Here is a 22,888-nt window from a genome sequence, read left to right as displayed (position 1 = left end):
GTATATACTGTGTATACATGGGACTGGCCCTTTATACACAGGCCTGTCCTGTTATACCCACGCATAGCGCTGGCAGTAATAAGAGAGACGTGCTGTGTTATACACAGGTATATACTGTGTATACATGGGACTGGCCCTTTATACACAGGCCTGTCCTGTTATATACGTATAGCGCTGGCAGTAATAAGAGAGACGTGCTGTGTTATACACAGGTATATACTGTGTATACATGGGACTGGCCCTTTATACACAGGCCTGTCCTGTTATACCCACGCATAGCGCTGGCAGTAATAAGAGAGACGCGCTGTGTTATACACAGGTATTGTATATACATGGAACTGACCCTCTATACACAGGCCTGTCCTGTTATACCCACGCATAGCGCTGGCAGTAATAAGAGAGAGACGTGCTGTGTTATACACAGGTATATACTGTATATACATGGGACTGACCCTCTATACACAGGCCTGTCCTGTTATACCACGTATAGCGCTGGCAGTAATAAGAGAGACGTGTTGTGTTATACACAGGTACATATACACATGGGACTGACCCTTTATGCACAGGCCTGCCCTGTTATACCCACGCATAGCGCTGGTAGTAATAAGAGAGATGCGCTGTGTTATACACAGGTATATACTGTGTATACATGGGACTGGCCCTTTATACACAGGCCTGTCCTGTTATACCCACGCATAGCGCTGGCAGTAATAAGAGAGACGTGCTGTGTTATACACAGGTACGTATATACATGGAACTGACCCTCTATACACAGGCCTGTCCTGTTATACCCACGCATAGCGCTGGCAGTAATAAGAGAGAGACGCGCTGTGTTATACACAGGTACTGTATATACATGGGACTGACCCTCTATACACAGGCCTGTCCTGTTATATACGTATAGCGCTGGCAGTAATAAGAGAGAGACGCGCTGTGTTATACACAGGTATTGTATATACATGGGACTGACCCTCTATACACAGGCCTGTCCTGTTATACCACGTATAGCGCTGGCAGTAATAAGAGAGACGTGTTGTGTTATACACAGGTACATATACACATGGGACTGACCCTTTATGCACAGGCCTGCCCTGTTATACCCACGCATAGCGCTGGTAGTAATAAGAGAGATGCGCTGTGTTATACACAGGTATATACTGTGTATACATGGGACTGGCCCTTTATACACAGGCCTGTCCTGTTATACCCACGCATAGCGCTGGCAGTAATAAGAGAGAGACGTGCTGTGTTATACACAGGTATATACTGTGTATACATGGGACTGGCCCTTTATACACAGGCCTGTCCTGTTATACCCACGCATAGCGCTGGCAGTAATAAGAGAGAGACGCGCTGTGTTATACACAGGTATTGTATATACATGGGACTGCCCCTTTATGCACAGGCCTGTCCTGTTATACCCACGCATAGCGCTGGTAGTAATAAGAGAGACGTGCTGTGTTATACACAGGTATATACTGTGTATACATGGGACTGGCCCTTTATACACAGGCCTGTCCTGTTATACCCACGCATAGCGTTGGCAGTAATAAGAGAGAGACGTGCTGTGTTATACACAGGTATATACTGTGTATACATGGGACTGGCCCTTTATACACAGGCCTGTCCTGTTATACCCACGCATAGCGCTGGCAGTAATAAGAGAGAGACGTGCTGTGTTATACACAGGTATTGTATATACATGGGACTGAACCTTTATACACAGGCCTGTCCTGTTATACCCACGCATAGCGCTGGCAGTAATAAGCGAGAGACGCGCTGTGTTATACACAGGTATATATATTCATGGGACTGCCCCTTTATACACAGGCCTGTCCTGTTATACCCACGCATAGCGCTGGCAGTAATAAGCGAGAGACGTGCTGTGTTATACACAGGTATTGTATATACATGGGACTGCCCCTTTATACACAGGCCTGTCCTGTTATACCCACGCATAGCGCTGGCAGTAATAAGCGAGAGACGCGCTGTGTTATACACAGGTATATATACATGTCTGTGTGTGCAGGTATACATATATTGCAGCGGATGGTCGGCTGTGAGCTGCGAGATGACGGCAGCGCCCGCGGGTATTGGCAGCTCGGATATGACGGGAAGGAGTTTCTGAGCCTGGACACAGAGAGATGGACGTACGTGAGCACCGCGCCCGAGGCTCAGATCAGCGCGCAGAGGTGGAACAGCGCGGAGGTTAATGACGCTCAGTATGACAGGAATTACCTGGAGAATATCTGTATCGAGTGGCTGCGGAAACACATCGAGAACGGGAAGGAGGAGCTCGGGAGGAGAGGTGAGACCCGAGTGTATACTCTGCACTGTGCTATACTCTGCACTGTGCTATACCTCCCACTCCCTGCACTGTGCTATACTCTGCACTGTGCTATACCTCCCACTCCCTGCACTGTGCTATACTCTGCACTGTGCTATACCTCCCACTCCCTGCACTGTGCTACACTCTGCACTGTGCTACACTCTGCCCTGTGCTATACCTCCCACTCCCTGCACTGTGCTACACTCTGCACTGTGCTACACTCTGCCCTGTGCTACACTCTGCCCTGTGCTACACTCTGCACTGTGCTACACTCTGCACTGTGCTACACTCTGCCCTGTGCTACACTCTGCACTGTGCTACACTCTGCACTGTGCTACACTCTGCCCTGTGCTACACTCTGCCCCGTGCTACACTCTGCCCCGTGCTACACTCTGCCCCGTGCTACACTCTGCCCTGTGCTATACTCTGCCCCGTGCTACACTCTGCCCCGTGCTACACTCTGCCCTGTGCTATACTCTGCCCTGTGCTATACTCTGCCCTGTGCTACACTCTGCCCTGTGCTATACCTCCCACTATCTGCACTGTGCTATACTCTGCACTGTGCTATACCTCCCACTACCTGCACTGTGCTACACTCTGCCCTGTGCTATACTCTGCCCTGTGCTATACTCTGCACTGTGCTATACCTCCCACTACCTGCACTGTGCTACACTCTGCACTGTACTACACTCTGCCCTGTGCTATACTCTGCCCTGTGCTATACTCTGCCCTGTGCTATACTCTGCACTGTGCTATACCTCCCACTACCTGCACTGTGCTACACTCTGCACTGTGCTACACTCTGCACTGTACTATACTCTGCCCCGTGCTATACTCTGCACTGTGCTATACTCTGCACTGTGCTATACCTCCCACTACCTGCCCTGTGCTACACTCTGCCCTGTGCTACACTCTGCCCTGTGCTACACTCTGCCCTGTGCTATACTCTGCCCTGTGCTATACTCTGCCCTGTGCTACACTCTGCCCTGTGCTACACTCTGCACTGTGCTACACTCTGCCCTGTGCTACACTCTGCCCTGTGCTACACTCTGCCCCGTGCTACACTCTGCCCCGTGCTACACTCTGCCCCGTGCTACACTCTGCCCTGTGCTACACTCTGCACTGTGCTACACTCTGCCCCGTGCTACACTGTGCTACACTCTGCCCCGTGCTACACTCTGCACTGTGCTACACTCTGCCCTGTGCTACACTCTGCCCTGTGCTACACTCTGCCCTGTGCTACACTCTGCCCTGTGCTACACTCTGCCCTGTGCTACACTCTGCCCTGTGCTACACTCTGCCCTGTGCTACACTCTGCCCTGTGCTACACTCTGCCCTGTGCTACACTCTGCCCTGTGCTATACTCTGCCCCGTGCTACACTCTGCCCTGTGCTATACTCTGCCCTGTGCTACACTCTGCACTGTGCTATACCTCCCACTACCTGCACTGTGCTATACTCTGCCCTGTGCTATACTCTGCACTGTGCTGTACTCTGCCCTGTGCTATACTCTGCCTGTGCTATACTCTGCCCTGTGCTATACTCTGCACTGTGCTGTACTCTGCACTGTGCTGTACTCTGCACTGTGCTGTACTCTGCACTGTGCTATACTCTGCACTGTGCTGTACTCTGCACTGTGCTATACTCTGCACTGTGCTATACCTCCCACTACCTGCCCTGTGCTATACTCTGCACTATACTATACCTCCCACTACCTGCCCTGTGCTATACTCTGCACTGTGCTATACTCTGCACTATACCTCCCACTACCTGCCCTGTGCTATACTCTGCACTGTGCTATACCTCCCGCTCCCTGCCCTGTGCTATACTCTGCACTGTGCTATACCTCCCGCTCCCTGCACTGTGCTATACTCTGCACTGTGCTATACCTCCCGCTCCCTGCCCTGTGCTATACTCTGCACTGTGCTATACCTCCCGCTCCCTGCCCTGTGCTACACTCTGCCCTGTGCTATACTCTGCACTGTGCTATACCTCCCACTCCCTGCACTGTGCTACACTCTGCACTGTGCTATACCTCCCACTCCCTTTACTGTGCTACACTCTGCCCTGTGCTATACCTCCCGCTCCCTGCCCTGTGCTACACTCTGCCCTGTGCTACACTCTGCACTGTGCTATACCTCCCACTCCCTGCACTGTGCTACACTCTGCACTGTGCTATACCTCCCACTCCCTGCACTGTGCTATACTCTGCCCTGTGCTATACCTCCCACTCCCTGCACTGTGCTATACTCTGCCCTGTGCTATACCTCCCACTCCCTGCACTGTGCTACACTCTGCACTGTGCTATACCTCCCGCTCCCTGCACTGTGCTATACCTCCCACTCCCTTTACTGTGCTACACTCTGCACTGTGCTATACCTCCCACTCCCTGCACTGTGCTATACTCTGCCCTGTGCTATACCTCCCACTCCCTGCACTGTGCTATACTCTGCCCTGTGGTATACCTCCCACTCCCTGCACTGTGCTATACTCTGCCCTGTGCTATACCTCCACTCCTTGCACTGTGCTATACTCTGCCCTGTGCTATACCTCCCACTCCCTGCACTGTGCTACACTCTGCACTGTGCTATATCTCCCACTCCCTGCCCTGTGCTATACTCTGCCCTGTGCTATACTCTGCCCTGTGCTATACCTCCCGCTCCCTGCCCTGTGCTATACTCTGCCCTGTGCTATACTCTGCCCTGTGCTATACTCTGCCCTGTGCTATACTCTGCCCTGTGCTATACTCTGCACTGTGCTATACCTCCCGCTCCCTGCCCTGTGCTATACTCTGCCCTGTGCTACACTCTGCACTGTGCTATACCTCCCGCTCCCTGCCCTGTGCTATACTCTGCCCTGTGCTACACTCTGCACTGTGCTATACCTCCCGCTCCCTGCCCTGTGCTATACTCTGCCCTGTGCTACACTCTACACTGTGCTATACCTCCCGCTCCCTGCCCTGTGCTATACTCTGCCCTGTGCTATACTCTGCCCTGTGCTATACTCTGCCCTGTGCTATACTCTGCCCTGTGCTATACTCTGCCCTGTGCTATACTCTGCCATGTGCTATACCTCCCGCTCCCTGCCCTGTGCCGTACCCCTCACTCCCTGCCCTGTGCCTCTCACTCCCTGCCCTGTGCCGTACCTCTCACTCCCTGCCCTGTGCCGTACCCCTCGCTCCCTGCCCTGTGCCGTACCCCTCGCTCCCTGCCCTGTGCCGTACCCCTCACTCCCTGCCCTGTGCCGTACCCCTCACTCCCTGCCCTGTGCCGTACCCCTCACTCCCTGCCCTGTGCCGTACCCCTCACTCCCTGCCCTGTGCCGTACCCCTCACTCCCTGCCCTGTGCCGTACCCCTCACTCCCTGCCCTGTGCCGTACCCCTCACTCCCTGCCCTGTGCCGTACCCCTCACTCCCTGCCCTGTGCCGTACCTCTCACTCCCTGCCCTGTGCCGTACCCCTCACTCCCTGCCCTGTGCCGTACCCCTCACTCCCTGCCCTGTGCCGTACCTCTCACTCCCTGCCCTGTGCCTCTCACTCCCTGCCCTGTGCCGTACCTCTCGCTCCCTGCCCTGTGCCGTACCCCTCGCTCCCTGCCCTGTGCCGTACCCCTCGCTCCCTGCCCTGTGCCGTACCCCTCACTCCCTGCCCTGTGCCGTACCCCTCGCTCCCTGCCCTGTGCCGTACCCCTCGCTCCCTGCCCTGTGCCGTACCCCTCGCTCCCTGCCCTGTGCCGTACCCCTCGCTCCCTGCCCTGTGCCGTACCCCTCGCTCCCTGCCCTGTGCCGTACCCCTCACTCCCTGCCCTGTGCCGTACCCCTCACTCCCTGCCCTGTGCCGTACCCCTCACTCCCTGCCCTGTGCCGTACCCCTCACTCCCTGCCCTGTGCCGTACCCCTCACTCCCTGCCCTGTGCCGTACCCCTCACTCCCTGCCCTGTGCCGTACCCCTCACTCCCTGCCCTGTGCCTCTCACTCCCTGCCCTGTGCCGTACCCCTCACTCCCTGCCCTGTACCTCTCACTCCCTGCCCTGTGCCGTACCCCTCACTCCCTGCCCTGTGCCGTACCCCTCACTCCCTGCCCTGTGCCGTACCCCTCACTCCCTGCCCTGTGCCGTACCCCTCACTCCCTGCCCTGTGCCGTACCCCTCACTCCCTGCCCTGTGCCGTACCCCTCACTCCCTGCCCTGTGCCGTACCCCTCACTCCCTGCCCTGTGCCGTACCCCTCACTCCCTGCCCTGTGCCTCTCACTCCCTGCCCTGTGCCGTACCCCTCACTCCCTGCCCTGTGCCGTACCCCTCACTCCCTGCCCTGTACCTCTCACTCCCTGCCCTGTGCCGTACCCCTCACTCCCTGCCCTGTGCCGTACCCCTCACTCCCTGCCCTGTGCCGTACCCCTCGCTCCCTGCCCTGTGCCGTACCTCTCGCTCCCTGCCCTGTGCCGTACCTCTCGCTCCCTGCCCTGTGCCGTACCCCTCGCTCCCTGCCCTGTGCCGTACCCCTCACTCCCTGCCCTGTGCCGTACCTCTCACTCCCTGCCCTGTGCCGTACCCCTCACTCCCTGCCCTGTGCCGTACCCCTCACTCCCTGCCCTGTGCCGTACCTCTCACTCCCTGCCCTGTGCCTCTCACTCCCTGCCCTGTGCCGTACCTCTCACTCCCTGCCCTGTGCCGTACCCCTCACTCCCTGCCCTGTGCCATAGCCCTCACTCCCTGCCCTGTGCCCGTAGCCCTCACTCCCTGCCCTGTGCCCGTACCCCTCACTCCCTGCCCTGTGCCGTACCCCTCACTCCCTGCCCTGTGCCCGTACCCCTCACTCCCTGCCCTGTGCCCATACCCCTCACTCCCTGCCCTGTGCCCGTACCCCTCACTCCCTGCCCTGTGCCGTACCCCTCACTCCCTGCCCTGTGCCGTACCCCTCACTCCCTGCCCTGTGCCGTACCCCTCACTCCCTGCCCTGTGCCCGTACCCCTCACTCCCTGCCCTGTGCCGTACCCCTCACTCCCTGCCCTGTGCCGTACCCCTCACTCCCTGCCCTGTGCCGTACCCCTCACTCCCTGCCCTGTGCCGTACCCCTCACTCCCTGCCCTGTGCCGTACCCCTCACTCCCTGCCTGTGCCGTTCCTCTCACTCCCTGCCCTGTGCCTCTCACTCCCTGCCCTGTGCCGTACCCCTCACTCCCTGCCCTGTGCCTCTCACTCCCTGCCCTGTGCCGTACCTCTCACTCCCTGCCCTGTGCCGTACCCCTCACTCCCTGCCCTGTGCCGTACCCCTCACTCCCTGCCCTGTGCCGTACCCCTCACTCCCTGCCCTGTGCCGTACCCCTCACTCCCTGCCCTGTGCCGTACCCCTCACTCCCTGCCCTGTGCCGTACCTCTCACTCCCTGCCCTGTGCCGTACCTCTCACTCCCTGCCCTGTGCCGTACCCCTCACTCCCTGCCCTGTGCCGTACCTCTCACTCCCTGCCCTGTGCCGTACCTCTCACTCCCTGCCCTGTGCCCCCCTCACTCCCTGCTCTGTGCCTCTCACTCCCTGCCCTGTACCGTACCTCTCACTCCCTGCCCTGTACCGTACCTCTCACTCCCTGCCCTGTGCCGTACCCCTCACTCCCTGCCCTGTGCCGTACCTCTCTCTCCCTGCCCTGTGCCGTACCCCTCACTCCCTGCCCTGTGCCGTACCCCTCACTCCCTGCCCTGTGCCGTACCCCTCACTCCCTGCCGTGTGCCGTACCCCTCACTCCCTGCCCTGTGCCGTACCTCTCACTCCCTGCCCTGTGCCGTACCCCTCACTCCCTGCCCTGTGCCGTACCCCTCACTCCCTGCCGTGTGCCGTACCCCTCACTCCCTGCCCTGTGCCGTACCCCTCACTCCCTGCCCTGTGCCGTACCCCTCACTCCCTGCCCTGTGCCGTACCTCTCACTCCCTGCCCTGTGCCGTACCTCTCACTCCCTGCCCTGTGCCGTACCCCCCACTCCCTGCCCTGTGCCGTACCTCTCACTCCCTGCCCTGTGCCGTACCCCTCACTCCCTGCCCTGTGCCGTACCCCTCACTCCCTGCCCTGTGCCGTACCCCTCACTCCCTGCCCTGTGCCGTACCCCTCACTCCCTGCCCTGTGCCGTACCCCTCACTCCCTGCCCTGTGCCGTACCCCTCACTCCCTGCCCTGTGCCGTACCCCTCACTCCCTGCCCTGTGCCGTACCCCTCACTCCCTGCCCTGTACCCCTCACTCCCTGCCCTGTGCCGTACCCCTCACTCCCTGCCCTGTACCCCTCACTCCCTGCCCTGTGCCGTACCCCTCACTCCCTGCCCTGTGCCTCTCACTCCCTGCCCTGTACCCCTCACTCCCTGCCCTGTGCCGTACCCCTCACTCCCTGCCCTGTGCCGTACCCCTCACTCCCTGCCCTGTGCCGTACCTCTCACTCCCTGCCCTGTGCCGTACCCCTCACTCCCTGCCCTGTGTCGTACCCCTCACTCCCTGCCCTGTGCCGTACCCCGCACTCCCTGCCCTGTGCCGTACCCCTCACTCCCTGCCCTGTACCCCTCACTCCCTGCCCTGTGCCGTACCCCTCACTCCCTGCCCTGTGCCTCTCACTCCCTGCCCTGTACCCCTCACTCCCTGCCCTGTGCCGTACCCCTCACTCCCTGCCCTGTGCCGTACCCCTCACTCCCTGCCCTGTGCCGTACCTCTCACTCCCTGCCCTGTGCCGTACCCCTCACTCCCTGCCCTGTGCCGTACCTCTCGCTCCCTGCCCTGTGCCGTACCTCCTGCTCCCTGCCCTGTGCCGTACCCCTCACTCCCTGCCCTGTGCCGTACCTCTCACTCCCTGCCCTGTGCCGTACCTCTCACTCCCTGCCCTGTGCCGTACCTCTCACTCCCTGCCCTGTGCCGTACCTCTCACTCCCTGCCCTGTGCCGTACCCCTCACTCCCTGCCCTGTGCCGTACCCCTCACTCCCTGCCCTGTGCCGTACCTCTCACTCCCTGCCCTGTGCCTCTCACTCCCTGCCCTGTGCCGTACCTCTCACTCCCTGCCCTGTGCCGTACCCCTCACTCCCTGCCCTGTGCCGTACCCCTCACTCCCTGCCCTGTGCCGTACCCCTCACTCCCTGCCCTGTGCCGTACCCCTCACTCCCTGCCCTGTGCCGTACCCCTCACTCCCTGCCCTGTGCCGTACCCCTCACTCCCTGCCCTGTGCCGTACCCCTCACTCCCTGCCCTGTGCCGTACCCCTCACTCCCTGCCCTGTGCCGTACCCCTCACTCCCTGCCCTGTGCCGTACCCCTCACTCCCTGCCCTGTGCCGTACCCCTCACTCCCTGCCCTGTGCCGTACCCCTCACTCCCTGCCCTGTGCCGTACCCCTCACTCCCTGCCCTGTGCCGTACCCCTCACTCCCTGCCCTGTGCCGTACCCCTCACTCCCTGCCCTGTGCCGTACCCCTCACTCCCTGCCCTGTGCCGTACCCCTCACTCCCTGCCCTGTGCCGTACCCCTCACTCCCTGCCCTGTGCCCCTCACTCCCTGCCCTGTGCCCCTCACTCCCTGCCCTGTGCCCCTCACTCCCTGCCCTGTGCCGTACCCCTCACTCCCTGCCCTGTGCCGTACCCCTCACTCCCTGCCCTGTGCCGTACCCCTCACTCCCTGCCCTGTGCCGTACCCCTCACTCCCTGCCCTGTGCCGTACCCCTCACTCCCTGCCCTGTGCCGCACCCCTCACTCCCTGCCCTGTGCCGCACCCCTCACTCCCTGCCCTGTGCCGTACCCCTCACTCCCTGCCCTGTGCCGTACCCCTCACTCCCTGCCCTGTGCCGTACCTCTCACTCCCTGCCCTGTGCCTCTCACTCCCTGCCCTGTGCCGTACCCCTCACTCCCTGCCCTGTGCCGTACCCCTCCCTGCCCTGTGCCGTACCTCTCACTCCCTGCCCTGTGCCGTACCTCTCACTCCCTGCCCTGTGCCTCTCACTCCCTGCCCTGTGCCGTACCCCTCACTCCCTGCCCTGTACCCCTCACTCCCTGCCCTCTGCCGTACCCCTCACTCCCTGCCCTGTACCCCTCACTCCCTGCCCTGTGCCGTACCCCTCACTCCCTGCCCTGTGCCTCTCACTCCCTGCCCTGTACCCCTCACTCCCTGCCCTGTGCCGTACCCCTCACTCCCTGCCCTGTGCCGTACCCCTCACTCCCTGCCCTGTGCCGTACCTCTCACTCCCTGCCCTGTGCCGTACCCCTCACTCCCTGCCCTGTGTCGTACCCCTCACTCCCTGCCCTGTGCCGTACCCCTCACTCCCTGCCCTGTACCCCTCACTCCCTGCCCTGTGCCGTACCCCTCACTCCCTGCCCTGTGCCTCTCACTCCCTGCCCTGTACGCCTCACTCCCTGCCCTGTGCCGTACCCCTCACTCCCTGCCCTGTGCCGTACCCCTCACTCCCTGCCCTGTGCCGTACCTCTCACTCCCTGCCCTGTGCCGTACCCCTCACTCCCTGCCCTGTGCCGTACCCCTCACTCCCTGCCCTGTGCCGTACCCCTCGCTCCCTGCCCTGTGCCGTACCTCTCGCTCCCTGCCCTGTGCCGTACCTCCTGCTCCCTGCCCTGTGCCGTACCTCTCACTCCCTGCCCTGTGCCGTACCCCTCACTCCCTGCCCTGTGCCGTACCTCTCACTCCCTACCCTGTGCCGTACCCCTCACTCCCTGCCCTGTGCCCCTCACTCCCTGCCCTGTGCCGTACCCCTCACTCCCTGCCCTGTGCCGTACCTCTCACTCCCTGCCCTGTGCCGTACCCCTCACTCCCTGCCCTGTGCCCCTCACTCCCTGCCCTGTGCCGTACCTCTCACTCCCTGCCCTGTGCCGTACCTCTCACTCCCTGCCCTGTGCCGTACCCCTCACTCCCTGCCCTGTGCCGTACCCCTCACTCCCTGCCCTGTGCCGCACCCCTCACTCCCTGCCCTGTGCCTCTCACTCCCTGCCCTGTGCCCCTCACTCCCTGCCCTGTGCCGTACCCCTCACTCCCTGCCCTGTGCCGTACCTCTCACTCCCTGCCCTGTGCCGTACCCCTCACTCCCTGCCCTGTGCCGTACCCCTCACTCCCTGCCCTGTGCCGTACCCCTCACTCCCTGCCCTGTGCCGTACCCCTCACTCCCTGCCCTGTGCCGTACCCCTCACTCCCTGCCCTGTGCCGTACCCCTCACTCCCTGCCCTGTGCCGTACCTCTCACTCCCTGCCCTGTGCCGTACCCCTCACTCCCTGCCCTGTGCCGTTCCCCTCACTCCCTGCCCTGTGCCGTACCTCTCACTCCCTGCCCTGTGCCGTACCTCTCACTCCCTGCCCTGTGCCGTACCCCTCACTCCCTGCCCTGTGCCGTACCCCTCACTCCCTGCCCTGTGCCGTACCCCTCACTCCCTGCCCTGTGCCGTACCTCTCACTCCCTGCCCTGTGCCGTACCCCTCACTCCCTGCCCTGTGCCGTACCCCTCACTCCCTGCCCTGTGCCGTTCCTCTCACTCCCTGCCCTGTGCCGTTCCTCTCACTCCCTGCCCTGTGCCGTACCCCTCACTCCCTGCCCTGTGCCGTACCCCTCACTCCCTGCCCTGTGCCGTACCCCTCACTCCCTGCCCTGTGCCGTACCCCACACTCCCTGCCCTGTGCCGTACCTCTCACTCCCTGCCCTGTGCCGTACCTCTCACTCCCTGCCCTGTGCCGTACCCCTCACTCCCTGCCCTGTGCCGTACCCCTCACTCCCTGCCCTGTGCCGTACCTCTCACTCCCTGCCCTGTGCCGTACCCCTCACTCCCTGCCCTGTGCCGTACCTCTCACTCCCTGCTCTGTGCCGTACCTCTCACTCCCTGCCCTGTGCCGTACCTCTCACTCCCTGCCCTGTGCCGTTCCTCTCACTCCCTGCCCCGTACCCCTCACTCCCTGCCCTGTGCCGTACCCCTCACTCCCTGCCCTGTGCCGTACCTCTCACTCCCTGCCCTGTGCCGTACCCCTCACTCCCTGCCCTGTGCCTCTCACTCCCTGCCCTGTGCCGTACCCCTCACTCCCTGCCCTGTGCCGTACCTCTCACTCCCTGCCCTGTACCCCTCACTCCCTGCCCTGTGCCGTACCCCTCACTCCCTGCCCTGTGCCTCTCACTCCCTGCCCTGTGCCATACCCCTCACTCCCTGCCCTGTGCCGTACCTCTCACTCCCTGCCCTGTGCCGTACCTCTCACTCCCTGCCCTGTGCCGTACCCCTCACTCCCTGCCCTGTGCCGTACCCCTCACTCCCTGCCCTGTGCCGTACCCCTCACTCCCTGTGCCGTACCTCTCACTCCCTGCCCTGTGCCGTACCCCTCACTCCCTGTGCCGTACCTCTCACTCCCTGCCCTGTGCCGTACCTCTCACTCCCTGCCCTGTGCCGTACCCCTCACTCCCTGCCCTGTGCCGTACCTCTCACTCCCTGCCCTGTGCCGTACCTCTCACTCCCTGCCCTGTGCCGTACCCCTCACTCCCTGCCTTGTGCCGTACCCCTCACTCCCTGCCCTGTGCCGTACCCCTCACTCCCTGCCCTGTGCCGTACCCCTCACTCCCTGCCCTGTGCCGTACCCCTCACTCCCTGCCCTGTGCCGTACCCCTCACTCCCTGCCCTGTGCCGTACCTCTCACTCCCTGCCCTGTGCCGTACCTCTCACTCCCTGCCCTGTGCCGTACCCCTCACTCCCTGCCCTGTGCCGTACCTCTCACTCCCTGCCCTGTGCCGTACCTCTCACTCCCTGCCCTGTGCCGTACCCCTCACTCCCTGCCCTGTGCCGTACCCCTCACTCCCTGCCCTGTGCCGTACCCCTCACTCCCTGCCCTGTGCCGTACCCCTCACTCCCTGCCCTGTGCCGTACCCCTCACTCCCTGCCCTGTGCCGTACCTCTCACTCCCTGCCCTGTGCCGTTCCCCTCACTCCCTGCCCTGTGCCGTTCCCCTCACTCCCTGCCCTGTGCCGTACCCCTCACTCCCTGCCCTGTGCCGTACCTCTCACTCCCTGCCCTGTGCCTCTCACTCCCTGCCCTGTGCCGTACCCCTCACTCCCTGCCCTGTGCCGTACCCCTCACTCCCTGCCCTGTGCCGTACCCCTCACTCCCTGCCCTGTGCCGTACCTCTCACTCCCTGCCCTGTGCCTCTCACTCCCTGCCCTGTGCCGTACCTCTCACTCCCTGCCCTGTGCCGTACCTCTCACTCCCTGCCCTGTGCCTCTCACTCCCTGCCCTGTGCCTCTCACTCCCTGCCCTGTGCCTCTCACTCCCTGCCCTGTGCCGTACCCCTCACTCCCTGCCCTGTGCCGTACCCCTCACTCCCTGCCCTGTGCCGTACCTCTCACTCCCTGCCCTGTGCCGTTCCCCTCACTCCCTGCCCTGTGCCGTACCCCTCACTCCCTGCCCCGTACCTCTCACTCCCTGCCCTGTGCCGTTCCTCTCACTCCCTGCCCCGTACCCCTCACTCCCTGCCCTGTGCCTCTCCCTGCCCTGTGCCGTACCCCTCACTCCCTGCCCTGTGCCGTACCTCTCACTCCCTGCCCTGTACCCCTCACTCCCTGCCCTGTGCCGTACCCCTCACTCCCTGCCCTGTGCCGTACCCCTCACTCCCTGCCCTGTGCCGTACCCCTCACTCCCTGCCCTGTGCCGTACCTCTCACTCCCTGCCATGTGCCGTACCTCTCACTCCCTGCCCTGTACCCCTCACTCCCTGTGCCGTACCCCTCACTCCCTGCCCTGTGCCGTACCCCTCACTCCCTGCCCTGTGCCGTACCCCTCACTCCCTGCCCTGTGCCGTACCTCTCACTCCCTGCCCTGTGCCGTACCCCTCACTCCCTGCCCTGTGCCTCTCACTCCCTGCCCTGTGCCGTACCTCTCACTCCCTGCCCTGTGCCGTACCCCTCACTCCCTGCCCTGTGCCTCTCACTCCCTGCCCTGTGCCGTACCTCTCACTCCCTGCCCTGTACCCCTCACTCCCTGCCCTGTGCCGTACCCCTCACTCCCTGCCCTGTGCCGTACCCCTCACTCCCTGCCCTGTGCCGTACCCCTCACTCCCTGCCCTGTGCCGTACCCCTCACTCCCTTCCCTGTGCCGTACCTCTCACTCCCTGCCCTGTGCCGTACCTCTCACTCCCTGCCCTGTGCCGTACCTCTCACTCCCTGCCCTGTGCCGTACCTCTCACTCCCTGCCCTGTGCCGTACCCCTCACTCCCTGCGCCGTACCCCTCACTCCCTGCCCTGTGCCGTACCTCTCACTCCCTGCCCTGTGCCGTACCTCTCACTCCCTGCCCTGTGCCGTACCCCTCACTCCCTGCCCTGTGCCGTACCTCTCACTCCCTGCCCTGTGCCGTACCCCTCACTCCCTGCCCTGTGCCGTACCCCTCACTCCCTGCCCTGTACCTCTCACTCCCTGCCCTGTGCCGTACCTCTCACTCCCTGCCCTGTGCCGTACCCCTCACTCCCTGCCCTGTACCTCTCACTCCCTGCCCTGTGCCGTACCCCTCACTCCCTGCCCTGTACCTCTCACTCCCTGCCCTGTGCCGTACCCCTCACTCCCTGCCCTGTGCCGTACCCCTCACTCCCTGCCCTGTGCCGTACCCCTCACTCCCTGCCCTGTGCCGTACCCCTCACTCCCTGCCCTGTGCCGTACCCCTCACTCCCTGCCCTGTGCCGTACCCCTCACTCCCTGCCCTGTGCCGTACCCCTCACTCCCTGCCCTGTGCCGTACCCCTCACTCCCTGCCCTGTGCCGTACCCCTCACTCCCTGCCCTGTGCCGTACCCCTCACTCCCTGCCCTGTGCCGTACCCCTCACTCCCTGCCCTGTGCCGTACCCCTCACTCCCTGCCCTGTGCCGTACCCCTCACTCCCTGCCCTGTGCCGTACCCCTCACTCCCTGCCCTGTGCCGTACCCCTCACTCCCTGCCCTGTGCCGTACCCCTCACTCCCTGCCCTGTGCCGTACCCCTCACTCCCTGCCCTGTGCCGTACCCCTCACTCCCTGCCCTGTGCCGTACCCCTCACTCCCTGCCCTGTGCCGTACCCCTCACTCCCTGCCCTGTGCCGTACCCCTCACTCCCTGCCCTGTGCCGTACCCCTCACTCCCTGCCCTGTGCCGTACCCCTCACTCCCTGCCCTGTGCCGTACCTCTCACTCCCTGCCCTGTGCCTCTCACTCCCTGCCCTGTGCCCCTCACTCCCTGCCCTGTGCCCCTCACTCCCTGCCCTGTGCCGTACCTCTCACTCCCTGCCCTGTGCCTCTCACTCCCTGCCCTGTGCCGTTCCTCTCACTCCCTGCCCTGTGCCGTACCTCTCACTCCCTGCCCTGTGCCGTACCCCTCACTCCCTGCCCTGTGCCGTACCCCTCACTCCCTGCCCTGTGCCGTACCCCTCACTCCCTGCCCTGTGCCGTACCCCTCACTCCCTGCCCTGTGCCGTACCTCTCACTCCCTGCCCTGTGCCGTACCCCTCACTCCCTGCCCTGTGCCGTACCTCCCACTCCCTGCCCTGTCCCTCTCACTCCCTGCCCTGTGCCGTACCCCTCACTCCCTGCCCTGTGCCGTACCTCTCACTCCCTGCCCTGTACCCCTCACTCCCTGCCCTGTGCCGTACCTCTCACTCCCTGCCCTGTACCCCTCACTCCCTGCCCTGTGCCGTACCCCTCACTCCCTGCCCTGTGCCGTACCCCTCACTCCCTGCCCCGTACCCCTCACTCCCTACCCCGTACCCCTCACTCCCTGCCCTGTGCCCCTCACTCCCTGCCCTGTGCCGTACCCCTCACTCCCTGCCCTGTGCCGTACCCCTCACTCCCTGCCCTGTGCCGTACCCCTCACTCCCTGCCCTGTGCCGTACCCCTCACTCCCTGCCCTGTGCCGTACCCCTCACTCCCTGCCCTGTGCCGTACCCCTCACTCCCTGCCCTGTGCCGTACCCCTCACTCCCTGCCCTGTGCCGTACCCCTCACTCCCTGCCCTGTGCCGTACCCCTCACTCCCTGCCCTGTGCCGTACCCCTCACTCCCTGCCCTGTGCCGTACCCCTCACTCCCTGCCCTGTGCCGTACCCCTCACTCCCTGCCCTGTGCCGTACCCCTCACTCCCTGCCCTGTGCCGTACCCCTCACTCCCTGCCCTGTGCCGTACCCCTCACTCCCTGCCCTGTGCCGTACCCCTCACTCCCTGCCCTGTGCCGTACCCCTCACTCCCTGCCCTGTGCCGTACCCCTCACTCCCTGCCCTGTGCCGTACCCCTCACTCCCTGCCCTGTGCCGTACCCCTCACTCCCTGCCCTGTGCCGTACCCCTCACTCCCTGCCCTGTGCCGTACCCCTCACTCCCTGCCCTGTGCCGTACCCCTCACTCCCTGCCCTGTGCCGTACCTCTCACTCCCTGCCCTGTGCCTCTCACTCCCTGCCCTGTGCCCCTCACTCCCTGCCCTGTGCCCCTCACTCCCTGCCCTGTGCCGTACCTCTCACTCCCTGCCCTGTGCCTCTCACTCCCTGCCCTGTGCCGTTCCTCTCACTCCCTGCCCTGTGCCGTACCTCTCACTCCCTGCCCTGTGCCGTACCTCTCACTCCCTGCCCTGTGCCGTACCCCTCACTCCCTGCCCTGTGCCGTACCCCTCACTCCCTGCCCTGTGCCGTACCCCTCACTCCCTGCCCTGTGCCGTACCCCTCACTCCCTGCCCTGTGCCGTACCTCTCACTCCCTGCCCTGTGCCGTACCCCTCACTCCCTGCCCTGTGCCGTACCTCCCACTCCCTGCCCTGTGCCGTACCCCTCACTCCCTGCCCTGTGCCGTACCTCTCACTCCCTGCCCTGTACCCCTCACTCCCTGCCCTGTGCCGTACCTCTCACTCCCTGCCCTGTACCCCTCACTCCCTGCCCTGTGCCGTACCCCTCACTCCCTGCCCTGTGCCGTACCTCTCACTCCCTGCCCTGTGCCGTACCTCTCACTCCCTGCCCTGTGCCGTACCCCTCACTCCCTGCCCTGTGCCGTACCTCTCACTCCCTGCCCTGTGCCTCTCACTCCCTGCCCTGTGCCCCTCACTCCCTGCCCTGTGCCCCTCACTCCCTGCCCTGTGCCGTACCTCTCACTCCCTGCCCTGTGCCTCTCACTCCCTGCCCTGTGCCGTTCCTCTCACTCCCTGCCCTGTGCCGTACCTCTCACTCCCTGCCCTGTGCCGTACCTCTCACTCCCTGCCCTGTGCCGTACCCCTCACTCCCTGCCCTGTGCCGTACCCCTCACTCCCTGCCCTGTGCCGTACCCCTCACTCCCTGCCCTGTGCCGTACCCCTCACTCCCTGCCCTGTGCCGTACCTCTCACTCCCTGCCCTGTGCCGTACCCCTCACTCCCTGCCCTGTGCCGTACCTCCCACTCCCTGCCCTGTCCCTCTCACTCCCTGCCCTGTGCCGTACCCCTCACTCCCTGCCCTGTGCCGTACCTCTCACTCCCTGCCCTGTACCCCTCACTCCCTGCCCTGTGCCGTACCTCTCACTCCCTGCCCTGTACCCCTCACTCCCTGCCCTGTGCCGTACCCCTCACTCTCTGCCCTGTGCCGTACCTCTCACTCCCTGCCCTGTGCCGTACCTCTCACTCCCTGCCCTGTGCCGTACCCCTCACTCCCTGCCCTGTGCCGTACCCCTCACTCCCTGCCCTGTGCCGTACCTCTCACTCCCTGCCCTGTGCCGTACCTCTCACTCCCTGCCCTGTGCCGTACCCCTCACTCCCTGCCCTGTGCCGTACCCCTCACTCCCTGCCCTGTGCCGTACCTCTCACTCCCTGCCCTGTACCTCTCACTCCCTGCCCTGTGCCGTAACCCTCACTCCCTGCCCTGTGCCGTACCCCTCACTCCCTACCCCGTACCCCTCACTCCCTGCCCTGTGCCCCTCACTCCCTGCCCTGTGCCGTACCCCTCACTCCCTGCCCTGTGCCGTACCCCTCACTCCCTGCCCTGTGCCGTACCCCTCACTCCCTGCCCTGTGCCGTACCCCTCACTCCCTGCCCTGTGCCGTACCCCTCACTCCCTGCCCTGTGCCGTACCCCTCACTCCCTGCCCTGTGCCGTACCTCTCACTCCCTGCCCTGTGCCGTACCCCTCACTCCCTGCCCTGTGCCGTACCCCTCACTCCCTGCCCTGTGCCGTACCCCTCACTCCCTGCCCTGTGCCGTACCTCTCACTCCCTGCCCTGTGCCGTACCCCTCACTCCCTGCCCTGTGCCGTACCCCTCACTCCCTGCCCTGTGCCGTACCCCTCACTCCCTGCCCTGTGCCGTACCCCTCACTCCCTGCCCTGTGCCGTACCCCTCACTCCCTGCCCTGTGCCGTACCTCTCACTCCCTGCCCTGTGCCGTACCCCTCACTCCCTGCCCTGTGCCGTACCCCTCACTCCCTGCCCTGTGCCGTACCCCTCACTCCCTGCCCTGTGCCGTACCTCTCACTCCCTGCCCTGTGCCGTACCCCTCACTCCCTGCCCTGTGCCGTACCCCTCACTCCCTGCCCTGTGCCGTACCTCTCACTCCCTGCCCTGTGCCGTACCTCTCACTCCCTGCCCTCTGCCGTACCCCACACTCCCTGCCCTGTGCCGTACCCCTCACTCCCTGCCCTGTGCCGTACCCCTCACTCCCTGCCCTGTGCCGTACCCCTCACTCCCTGCCCTGTGCCGTACCTCTCACTCCCTGCCCTGTACCCCTCACTCCCTGTGCCGTACCCCTCACTCCCTGCCCTGTGCCGTACCTCTCACTCCCTGCCCTGTGCCGTACCTCTCACTCCCTGCCCTGTGCCGTACCTCTCACTCCCTGCCCTGTGCCGTACCCCTCACTCCCTGCGCCGTACCCCTCACTCCCTGCCCTGTGCCGTACCTCTCACTCCCTGCCCTGTGCCGTACCTCTCACTCCCTGCCCTGTGCCGTACCCCTCACTCCCTGCCCTGTGCCGTACCTCTCACTCCCTGCCCTGTGCCGTACCCCTCACTCCCTGCCCTGTGCCGTACCCCTCACTCCCTGCCCTGTACCTCTCACTCCCTGCCCTGTGCCGTACCTCTCACTCCCTGCCCTGTGCCGTACCCCTCACTCCCTGCCCTGTACCTCTCACTCCCTGCCCTGTGCCGTACCCCTCACTCCCTGCCCTGTACCTCTCACTCCCTGCCCTGTGCCGTACCCCTCACTCCCTGCCCTGTGCCGTACCCCTCACTCCCTGCCCTGTGCCGTACCCCTCACTCCCTGCCCTGTGCCGTACCCCTCACTCCCTGCCCTGTGCCGTACCCCTCACTCCCTGCCCTGTGCCGTACCCCTCACTCCCTGCCCTGTGCCGTACCCCTCACTCCCTGCCCTGTGCCGTACCCCTCACTCCCTGCCCTGTGCCGTACCCCTCACTCCCTGCCCTGTGCCGTACCCCTCACTCCCTGCCCTGTGCCGTACCCCTCACTCCCTGCCCTGTGCCGTACCCCTCACTCCCTGCCCTGTGCCGTACCCCTCACTCCCTGCCCTGTGCCGTACCCCTCACTCCCTGCCCTGTGCCGTACCCCTCACTCCCTGCCCTGTGCCGTACCCCTCACTCCCTGCCCTGTGCCGTACCCCTCACTCCCTGCCCTGTGCCGTACCCCTCACTCCCTGCCCTGTGCCGTACCCCTCACTCCCTGCCCTGTGCCGTACCCCTCACTCCCTGCCCTGTGCCGTACCCCTCACTCCCTGCCCTGTGCCGTACCCCTCACTCCCTGCCCTGTGCCGTACCTCTCACTCCCTGCCCTGTGCCGTACCTCTCACTCCCTGCCCTGTGCCTCTCACTCCCTGCCCTGTGCCCCTCACTCCCTGCCCTGTGCCGTACCTCTCACTCCCTGCCCTGTACCCCTCACTCCCTGCCCTGTGCCGTACCTCTCACTCCCTGCCCTGTGCCTCTCACTCCCTGCCCTGTGCCGTACCTCTCACTCCCTGCCCTGTGCCGTACCTCTCACTCCCTGCCCTGTGCCGTACCCCTCACTCCCTGCCCTGTGCCGTACCCCTCACTCCCTGCCCTGTGCCGTACCCCTCACTCCCTGCCCTGTGCCGTACCCCTCACTCCCTGCCCTGTGCCGTACCTCTCACTCCCTGCCCTGTGCCGTACCTCCCACTCCCTGCCCTGTCCCTCTCACTCCCTGCCCTGTGCCGTACCCCTCACTCCCTGCCCTGTGCCGTACCTCTCACTCCCTGCCCTGTACCCCTCACTCCCTGCCCTGTGCCGTACCTCTCACTCCCTGCCCTGTACCCCTCACTCCCTGCCCTGTGCCGTACCCCTCACTCTCTGCCCTGTGCCGTACCTCTCACTCCCTGCCCTGTGCCGTACCTCTCACTCCCTGCCCTGTGCCGTACCCCTCACTCCCTGCCCTGTGCCGTACCCCTCACTCCCTGCCCTGTGCCGTACCTCTCACTCCCTGCCCTGTGCCGTACCTCTCACTCCCTGCCCTGTGCCGTACCCCTCACTCCCTGCCCTGTGCCGTACCCCTCACTCCCTGCCCTGTGCCGTACCTCTCACTCCCTGCCCTGTACCCCTCACTCCCTGCCCTGTGCCGTACCTCTCACTCCCTGCCCTGTGCCGTACCCCTCACTCCCTGCCCTGTGCCGTACCCCTCACTCCCTGCCCTGTGCCGTACCCCTCACTCCCTGCCCTGTGCCGTACCCCTCACTCCCTGCCCTGTGCCGTACCCCTCACTCCCTGCCCTGTGCCGTACCCCTCACTCCCTGCCCTGTGCCGTACCCCTCACTCCCTGCCCTGTGCCGTACCCCTCACTCCCTGCCCTGTGCCGTACCCCTCACTCCCTGCCCTGTGCCGTACCCCTCACTCCCTGCCCTGTGCCGTACCCCTCACTCCCTGCCCTGTGCCGTACCTCTCACTCCCTGCCCTGTGCCGTACCCCTCACTCCCTGCCCTGTGCCGTACCCCTCACTCCCTGCCCTGTGCCGTACCCCTCACTCCCTGCCCTGTGCCGTACCCCTCACTCCCTGCCCTGTGCCGTACCCCTCACTCCCTGCCCTGTGCCGTACCCCTCACTCCCTGCCCTGTGCCGTACCCCTCACTCCCTGCCCTGTGCCGTACCCCTCACTCCCTGCCCTGTGCCGTACCCCTCACTCCCTGCCCTGTGCCGTACCCCTCACTCCCTGCCCTGTGCCGTACCTCTCACTCCCTGCCCTGTGCCGTACCCCTCACTCCCTGCCCTGTGCCGTACCCCTCACTCCCTGCCCTGTGCCGTACCCCTCACTCCCTGCCCTGTGCCGTACCTCTCACTCCCTGCCCTGTGCCGTACCCCTCACTCCCTGCCCTGTGCCGTACCCCTCACTCCCTGCCCTGTGCCGTACCTCTCACTCCCTGCCCTGTGCCGTACCTCTCACTCCCTGCCCTCTGCCGTACCCCACACTCCCTGCCCTGTGCCGTACCCCTCACTCCCTGCCCTGTGCCGTACCTCTCACTCCCTGCCCTGTACCCCTCACTCCCTGTGCCGTACCCCTCACTCCCTGCCCTGTGCCGTACCTCTCACTCCCTGCCCTGTGCCGTACCTCTCACTCCCTGCCCTGTGCCGTACCTCTCACTCCCTGCCCTGTGCCGTACCTCTCACTCCCTGCCCTGTGCCGTACCTCTCACTCCCTGCCCTGTGCCGTACCCCTCACTCCCTGCCCTGTGCCGTACCCCTCACTCCCTGCCCTGTGCCGTACCCCTCACTCCCTGCCCTGTGCCGTACCCCTCACTCCCTGCCCTGTGCCGTACCCCTCACTCCCTGCCCTGTGCCGTACCTCTCACTCCCTGCCCTGTGCCGTACCTCTCACTCCCGGCCCTGTGCCGTACCCCTCACTCCCGGCCCTGTGCCGTACCCCTCACTCCCTGCCCTGTGCCGTACCCCTCACTCCCTGTCCTGTGCCGTACCTCTCACTCCCTGTCCTGTGCCGTACCCCTCACTCCCTGCCCTGTGCCGTACCTCCCACTCCCTGCCCTGTGCCGTACCCCTCACTCCCTGCCCTGTGCCGTACCTCTCACTCCCTGCCCTGTGCCTCTCACTCCCTGCCCTGTGCCGTACCCCTCACTCCCTGCCCTGTGCCGTACCTCTCACTCCCTGCCCTGTGCCCCCCTCACTCCCTGCCCTGTGCCGTACCCCTCACTCCCTGTCCTGTGCCGTACCTCTCACTCCCTGTCCTGTGCCGTACCCCTCACTCCCTGCCCTGTGCCGTACCTCCCACTCCCTGCCCTGTGCCGTACCCCTCACTCCCTGCCCTGTGCCGTACCTCTCACTCCCTGCCCTGTGCCTCTCACTCCCTGCCCTGTGCCGTACCCCTCACTCCCTGCCCTGTGCCGTACCTCTCACTCCCTGCCCTGTGCCCCCCTCACTCCCTGCCCTGTGCCGTACCCCTCACTCCCTGCCCTGTGCCGTACCCCTCACTCCCTGCCCTGTGCCGTACCCCTCACTCCCTGCCCTGTGCCGTACCCCTTACTCCCTGCCCTGTGCCGTACCTCTCACTCCCTGCCCTGTGCCGTACCCCTCACTCCCTGCCCTGTGCCGTACCTCTCACTCCCTGCCCTGTGCCGTACCTCTCACTCCCTGCCCTGTGCCGTACCCCTCACTCCCTGCCCTG

At 64.3% G+C, this 22,888-nt stretch overlaps 1 protein-coding gene across 2 annotated transcripts in view; it reads left to right on the top strand.

Annotated features, from left to right (window-relative positions):
* LOC142471297 (class I histocompatibility antigen, F10 alpha chain-like) overlaps positions 1-22,888 on the top strand; it is a 176,081-nt gene that overhangs the window by 30,991 nt on the left and 122,202 nt on the right. For both annotated transcript variants that reach the window (XM_075578131.1, XM_075578130.1), the window contains exon 3: positions 2,030-2,308. In XM_075578131.1, coding sequence (XP_075434246.1) covers positions 2,030-2,308 — 279 coding nt within the window. The remainder of the gene's footprint in view (positions 1-2,029; positions 2,309-22,888) is intronic.

Source organism: Ascaphus truei, chromosome 20 (assembly GCF_040206685.1).
Source record: "Ascaphus truei isolate aAscTru1 chromosome 20, aAscTru1.hap1, whole genome shotgun sequence".
Taxonomy (NCBI): Eukaryota; Metazoa; Chordata; class Amphibia; order Anura; family Ascaphidae; genus Ascaphus; species Ascaphus truei.
This window is presented reverse-complemented; position numbering and strand designations above follow the sequence as displayed.